At 38.0% G+C, this 8,334-nt stretch overlaps 1 protein-coding gene across 1 annotated transcript in view; it reads left to right on the top strand.

The window, feature by feature from the left end:
- Window positions 1-1,605: 1,605 nt before the first annotated feature.
- Window positions 1,606-8,334, top strand: part of NUP155 (nucleoporin 155) — a gene marked incomplete at its 5' end in the record, with an annotated part of 61,014 nt that continues 54,285 nt past the window's right edge. Inside the window, 3 exons of the mRNA XM_082651724.1 lie at window positions 1,606-1,762; window positions 4,360-4,497; window positions 6,568-6,664. Of these exons, the coding sequence (XP_082507850.1) occupies window positions 1,606-1,762; window positions 4,360-4,497; window positions 6,568-6,664 (392 nt within the window). The remainder of the gene's footprint in view (window positions 1,763-4,359; window positions 4,498-6,567; window positions 6,665-8,334) is intronic.

Genomic DNA, 8,334 nt, shown 5'->3' with positions numbered 1-8,334 from the left:
TAGATCCTTGGAAATGCTGTTGCTGTGTGCAGGACTATTAGACCAGTATTGCTAGATATCCAATTTGTAGAGTTGAAAACTTTCTATTGTACTTTTTTTGTCTCAAATTAAAAACAAACCAACCCTGTGACAGACTGTCAGTTTTCAATCTGTAGTCTACCAAATAAAAGAAAACTGACAACTGGCGACCCCTCTGCCTATTTATCTACCAGTAATACAAATCTAATTTTTCTTGGTATACTTGCTATGAAGTCTTAAATTATATGTATAGATCTGTAATATCACAGTATTTTTAATATTCAGAAATTTAGTCAACCCTTTATTTGAGGCAGTAAAAAGTAATTCAAATAGCAAAAGACCAATTCAGAGCAATTCAGCTATTGATTTGCTAAACTATGAATATAATCGGATGTAACTTAGGTGAGACTCTAAATAAGGACTAATTCTAAGTATTCTAAATAAGGACTGCTCTTTGAAGACTACTGCTTTGTTTTAACCACTCCAGCTGCCTTCTGCATGAAATGAAGCCCATCCTGCCTCTCCTCACTCATTTCTCTTACCCTTTTACTGCAGTTAATACATACCCCATATACAAAATATGGTGATGCACTCTGTTTTTTTGGCCTGTGTGTCCCTGCATAAAGCACCTTGAGAAGAGGAATGTTGTTTCAGTTTGATATTCCCTGCACAGGTACAATGTCTGACACAAATTCAGAATTCAGTTGCTGTAGAAGATGATATATTAGGTGGCCTACTCTATACCAGTCCCTCTACTATGCACTGGGGATGAAGTAGTGAATTAGAACCACCTGCTTCCCCTCTGAAATGGGAAATAAAGCAAGGCATCACGTCCCTGTACGCTGTGAAGATTCCATAAACATAATTTTTCACAGTAACGTCCCACAAAGTCAAATGGTAACGATACTGAAATAGAAAACCTTATGAATTTTAATTTACACCGAAGCCCATATTTCTAGTGAAATTTTGGTTTATATGTAAACTTTTTTTAACAAACAGCTACCAACTCCTATCCACTCTCAGAAGACAAGTTATTTGCAGCACCAAATTGACACGCATACTCAAAGTAGTTGCTGTTGCAGGTTTCCGATCCCCGAGGCACTCAGATCCAAGCGCGCGCTAAACCCACCAGAACCCGAGCAGCCTGCGCTGCCCCCGCACTAACCGGCTCGCACTTACCCGGACCCCGCTCCCTCCTGCTCCCCACCCCTACCAACCCCGTCCCATCCCTCCCCTTCCCCAGTCCCTCCCCTTTCCCCTTCCTCCCTCCTTCCCTCCCTTCCTCCACTCCCACCACCGATTTCCCCCTCCCGCCCAGAACAACCAGCCTGCCCACTTCGAAGCACCTCCCGCTCACTAGCTCCACCCCCAACGTCCAGCCCCCTCTAACAGCTTCCTCTTCCCAGCGCCGAAAAGCTGGCTTCATAGTCCCCACCCTATGAACCGGAAGTACGTCATGCGCTGGCGCCGGGGCACTTGTTTGGCGCGCGCGCCCTAAGCTTTGGGGCTGAGCTAGCGTCTTGGGATTTCTCTTATTTCTCCTTGCTTTTTGCCTTTCTCCGGTCCCTGTTGTCTCCGATTTTCGATATGCCGTCTTCTTTGCTGGGCTCGGCAATGCCGGCGTCCACGTCGGCCGCAGCCCTGCAGGAAGCTTTGGAAAATGCGGGGCGGCTCATCGACCGTCAGTTACAAGAAGACCGCATGTACCCGGACCTTTCCGATCTGCTCATGGTGTCTGCCCCAAGTGAGTGATCGTTGCCAAGTTGGTGACTGTTTCTCATCCCAAAGGACTCTCGTCTGACTCCCTAAATAGATCCTTATCCGCAGGGTGAATCGGCGAAAATATCCTGAGATCTGGGACGCTGTTTGCTGCATTTTGAAGGGCGGAAAAGAGCCCATTTTCAATGTTTTTCCTTCTCTCACTTTCTTCATTACAGGCACCTCAGGGGATAGGAATGAGGAGCAAGCCCCCATTTGAAGCAGAAAGAGGCAAAGTTTCCAGCCTTAATGAGCTTCTCATTGCCTCCAAGTGTGTATCGCTAAGACCAGATGAGAAGGATCACCTGATCCAATTCTCATCCTTGTTAATACCTCATATTAATGTTGGAGTAAAATTGAAGAGCATACGAAGTTAATTTGGAAATTTACTATGTTCGCTCAGAGATATGCTTTATTATGTATGGAGTTAGTGTAATATGAAGTCCTGAAAGATGTTAAAAAGAACTACCAGCGGAATGAAGGGAAATCAGCACTGATGATGGGTGAACACGGAGGGTAAAGCAGATTTTTGTGCCAACAAAGAGAGGTGTCCGTAAAATATTCTGTTTATCTGTTTTAAATTAAGGCCAGGCTCCTCAAGGCATATAGCATCACACAAGTTGCTAGAAAAAAAGTGACCCCCTTTGTGAGGTGGAAATTGGAGAAGAGTAAATAAGATAAAAACAAGATTTTTGGTAAGCAAGAACCAAGATAATCTAACCAGGTTAATCTGCAATGTAAACCTAAAAGACAGCTTTGACGATTTATAAAAAGTCATTAATTGACTTATAATCAGAGAAAAGACAGAAACAAAGCGAAGAGTATTTACTCCTGGCAGCTACTTACCAGTGGGCTTGTCTTAAAAGAACTGAGTGGCCTGTTAGCAACTCTCATCCTGAATAGCGCTCTTCCCTTTGTACTCCTTATTTCTGAAAGCAAGGTGTACAAACAGTCCATACATTCTGGTCTTCTCATCATATCTGACCCCAGTCCAACCTATCCACCTTTACACACATCTACCTCTTCAGCCAAATTTCCTTTCCCTCTTCCATCCTATTCTCGACCTCCTTGTTTCAGTTATGCCGAATTTAACAGGTTTCCCATAAGAACCCCCTCTTCAGGATTTCATTTTACATGTACTCTTCATCATTTCTAGAATGTTCTTCTTTGCTTGACAAGCTATTCTTCCAGACTCCATTAAATACCACTTTGTCTGTGAAGGCTTTCTCAACCAGAAATAACTCTGGTGAGGTTTATATCCTCACCAGAATTATTAATTCCATCCTTTGTGTTCCTACTGTAGTTGAACATGTGTAATGTTCTATTAAAATTATGTTTTAAGAGTAAATGGAATGTCTGGGATTTGCTTCAAAAAATACATTAGGGAAAAAGTGGATAGTGACTGACATATATGAAACATGACTGGGCATGTTACTGGTAATTTTTGAAGCTGGATACTCAATACATAGGGATTGATTGCATTTGTTCTCTAGTTGTATAAATTTTAAAAATTTTCATAATACATTTAAAAATTTGTTTTATATGTCAGTTTCCCCCAACATCTTTGTACTTCAGAGAGGCTGAAAAGGTGCCTGAGTAAATAATAATAGTAAATAGTCAGAACTAAAACACCTTGCTCAGGACTAGGAAGGACAGGCTGAATAGACCAGCCTGCTCTTGTCCTTAGTGTCTGGGCTTTAGAGGAAGAGAAGGTTGCCAGTTGAGAGCAGTTTATAGAGTAGTCTGATTCTCTCCCACTCCTCCCCCCAATAAAATATTGCTTTTGTGGAATTACAGGCATACCTCATTTTATTGTGGTTTGTTTTATTGCGCTTTGCAGATACTGTTTTTTTTAACAGTAGATTGGTGGCACCCCTGCTTTGTCAGGTGACAGCATTTTTTAGTAATATTTTTTAAATTAAGGTGTGTACATTGTTTTTTTAAACATAATGCTGTTGCACACTTAGATGTCAGTATAGTGTAAACATAACTTTTACATGCACCGGAAAACCAAAATATTTATGTGACTCGCTTCTGGGCATGTTCATTTTATTGCAGTGGTCTGGAACCAAACCCACAACGTCTCTGAGGTTGCCTTTATTTGTATATTGGTCTGAGGGTGGGGGGTGGATACATAATGGGAAAAGGCATGGATTGTTTTAATCTTTAAATTTTTAAGTGGGAAAGGAAATGCTGTTTTTTCCCCAGTCAGTATTTTGTTTGTCCACAGTTGTTTTTATCTGAGAATAACAAAGCTGTTTTATAATATTTTTCCCATTTCAGATTAGTAAAATAATAGGAAAACACTATAAATTATTGAACTAAACATTTCTTTTCTTATGGAGAAAGTCTTTGTGAAAGATAACCTTCTGTTCGGTGTTGAAATCAGTAATTGCACCCCATCTTAACATTGGAATTTATCAGGCCTCCTTTATGTCAGATCAGAACTACTTTATTCTCTCTATACCTTTAGAACCAGATGCACAATTTTTTTGTAGCTTGCAATACTTCTGTATGCCCGTTTGACGTCCAATACATTATTATTTTAAATAAATGCTTTTTATTTTATTTTATTTTTTGTAGATAATCCCACTGTTTCTGGCATGTCAGATATGGATTATCCTCTACAAGGACCTGGTTTGCTGTCAGTACCCAACCTGCCAGAGATCAGTTCCATTCGAAGAGTTCCTCTCCCACCTGAACTTGTTGAACAGTTTGGACGTATCCTATTACTTTGTATTTAACTCTTTAAAAAATTTAAAAATTGGTAATCTCATTATTATAATTCTAGTTTTGTGTTTAATTAGCACATTGTGTATAAGTTCATATAAGGTTTTATTTAAAATACATTTTAAGTATGTGGGTAGTTTGCCATGTGCCTAGAAAATTTCATGTAAAATTGAGTGTTGAAAATTGAGTCACATTTTAATTGTTTGGGGACATTGAGGAGAGTAAATTGTTTATAAGCAACTCTGCATTTTTGAATGATATATGGCAAGGCATTACTTTCCAATTAAGTGCTATACAGGGAGTTTTTTACTACCACTCTTTTTCAATTCAAAGACCCATGATTTTTGTTTTTATTTTTTCCTGTATGTTAACATTTTAGAACTGGGAACTGGCTCTGAAAATGTTTAAAATAAAACTGCAAGGTATTTTCTCCTGGAAATACCCCCCCAAAAGTTTTTGGTGTGTTTTTACACTTACTGGTGTCTTAGAATTGAAGTTTATAATTTATTGTATTTCTAAGGATTACAGTAAGAATCTGTATCTAAAGGTATAAGAAACTGAAGTATTGATACTAATGCCATCTTCATAGACTGAGAAGTTAGAGGAGTTTTCTTATCCTCTAAAAATAAGATTTTATTTGTTTTTCTTACAGTGTGGCATACCCTATAAAAGGACTATATTTATAGTTCTTTGCTAGGAAGCTTTTATAAAAATCAGTCTGTAACTCTCATAATAAAGACATCAAGATGCTATATAAAAATTTAATCTGACTTTTAAAAGTATGTTAATCTGTTCAGAGTAAAGGGCTTCATATTTCAATACAGTGTGATTTAGAAAACAGAAATGAAAAATTAGGGAAAATGCTTGTAAAATAAATAGGAAAACTAGTAAAATCTAATCTATATTTTCATTGTTTCTCTGAGACTTTGTAAAATAGTGTTATTAAATAAATAATACACCTTATCATATACTCTACCTTTGCTTAGTTTCTTAATATTCTTTAATTCTCTGGTAATACTATACTATCTACAAGAGATATTTCTTTAATTCGGAAATTATTTTGTTTTCACAATTGTTTCGTTATCTTATAATTACGTAAATAATTCTTTGTCTATTTTTCATTTTATACGAGGCTTGTAGATTGTCACCTGGCTGTGACTTTAGCGTGCCGACTGTTTTTGTTTTTTGTTTTTTTATAAATTTCTTTACTTTTATTTTTGGCTGCGTTCGGTCTTTGTTGCTGAGTGCAGGCTTTCTCTGCTTGTGGTGAGCGGGGGCTTCTCTTGTTGCAGAGCATGGGCTCTAGACTTGCAGGCTTCAGTAGTTGTGGCGCATAGGCCTCGTTGCTCCATGGCATGTGGGATCTTCCTGGACCAGGGATCGAACCCGTGTCCCCTGCATTGGCAGGCGGATTCTTAATCACTGCACCACCAGGGAAGTCCCTGTTTTTTGGGTTTTTTTAATCACTCTTTCATACCATTGGAAAAACTGGTCCAGTGAAACAGTTTATACTGTTAAAGTCCAATGGTATTACTCAGAATCAATACTTTTTTAAGTTAGTAATGGCAAAAACATTACATTTGTTATTTAGAGTACATTTTAAATGGTCAGATAGCTTTATTTAGAAGTTATAATAAATATTTCTGTCATACACTATGGCTTTCATTAAACTCATTGGAAATAAAGATAATTCATTTGCTCTTTTGATTGAAGAGTGAATAAGTCATGATTTTTTAATCATACATTTTATTTTATTTTATTTTACTTATTTATTTATTGCGGTACACGGGCCTCTCACTGTTGTGGCCTCTCCCGTTGCGGAGCACAGGCTCCGGACGCGCGCAGGCTCAGCGGCCATGGCTCACGGGCCTAGTCGCTCCATGGCATGTGCAATCTTCCCAGACCGGGGCACGAACCCGTATCCCCTGCATCGGCAGGTGGACTCTCAACCACTGCGCCACCAGGGAAGCCCTAATCATACATTTTAAATCAAAATCTTTTGAAACAAGTTTAAGAAAAATGAGATTGAAATCTTTCTACCTTACATCCACACTACCTCAGATATGCAGTGTAACTGCATGATGGGCGTGTTCCCTGCTATCAGTAGAGCTTGGCTCACAATTGACAGTGACATATTCATGTGGAACTACGAAGATGGGTATGTATTTATGACTGGTTTGCTTTAGCATGATTAGAATTTAAATTATCTTTATTACAACTAGTATTCTACTCATTAAAAGCTGCCTGGTTTATCTTTCATTCTTCTAACATCCGGGTCAGTGCTTCTCAGTATACATACCAACCTGGGGATGGGGTTAAAATGTGGATTATGTTTTAGTCATTAAGGCTCAGGAGTCTGCGTTTGTAACAAGCTCCCAGGTGATGCTGGGGATCTGGGTACCACTCTGAGTAGCAGCAGTCTTATTTCCCAAACTCCTATAATAATGGTAGTCTAGCAGTAATTCTTTGAGGGACGGTTTGAGATTTTTAAAGACCTCTGTTTTCCCTGCATATCATGGAGTGGGAGGATGTTAGTTTATTGAAGTATCTTAACAGTTTTGTTGTTATTCTGTGGGCTTGACCTTGTGTAAATTAAATGTGTATAAAAGAGTCTGAGTGAAGGCCCAAGGCATTCTTGCTTAAATAAAGTTTATTGATGTGATGATCTTACTCTTGGCTATTTGGAGAAAAATTTTACCTTCCAGTTCTCCATCATATTATCTTTAGGTGAGGGGTGAGATAACCAGAGGAAGATCCACATTAAGATGTAACTCTTGCTCCTGAGTAGTTAACATACTTGTTAGAAACATACAGTGTCATTGAATCAGAATTGACACTATATGAGAACTTGTAGCTTAAACCATTTTTGTTTGCTGTTCTTTTTTAATTAGAAATTTTCCTAGCTATTTTTATTGTTGAAATGGTATATAGTCATAATAATAGTGATATAAGGTTGTGATTGTTCTTCATGTATCATGAACGTTGCCCCAGTTTGTTATATTACACATAACATATTCATTTTTATACTAAAGAGTAGAACCTGTTCATTTAGGCATTGATCTCTTCAAGAAAACCTAATGCAAGAAAATTACAAAATAGATAAATGTGAGAATAATTTCGTTGAAAAGGGTTTTCACTTTAATGAAATTTTTATATTTCCATTGACTTCTAACTTATTCATTTAAAAACCACATTGAGCTTATCATGTATCACTTTTTGTGCTTGAACAGTACTGAATAAACAGTCCCTGCCCACATGGAAAGTGTGGTTCAACCTTATTGTGTGTTCAAACTAAACTCATTTAAAGAAAAATTATTTGAACATTGTCTATTGAAAAAATCAAGGCACAGGTACTGGATATAAATCTTTACTTCCTAAATTCAATTCTATAAAAACCTTAGCCTTCATTTCAGTTATTCTGATAGCTTTCTATTATAAATCCCAGTTCCATCTGGATGATACAAACGTAATGTTGTTCAGTTCATTTTTCTCGAATCCCCAGCTCTCCCAATATTGTTCTTAGTTCTGGGGGCTGTGTCAGTTGTTGAAGGAGCCTGTGTAATTCCACAGCATTGGGAAAACGGGGAAACCTGGCCCCACGTAGGTTGCCATGTAGGTGTTTTCTGTCCACTTGTGTGGCCCTTTGCAGGACAACCAGTTTTCCTCAAAGTCTGGATCATTTTTTTTTTTCTTGGTATTTATCCTGCTTGCTGTTCTCTGAGCTTATTGGATCTAGGTTTGAAGTCGTTGTTATTTTTGAAAATTTTTCAACCATTGACTTATTAAAGTATTTGTGCTTTCCTGTTCTCTTCCTTTCTTTTCTGAGAT

The sequence above is a fragment of the Grampus griseus genome (genome assembly GCF_964374135.1).
Source record: "Grampus griseus genome assembly, chromosome: 3".
NCBI lineage: Eukaryota > Metazoa > Chordata > Mammalia > Artiodactyla > Delphinidae > Grampus > Grampus griseus.
The sequence above is the reverse complement of the archived record's forward strand: the minus strand, read 5'-3'. Positions and strand labels throughout refer to the sequence as shown.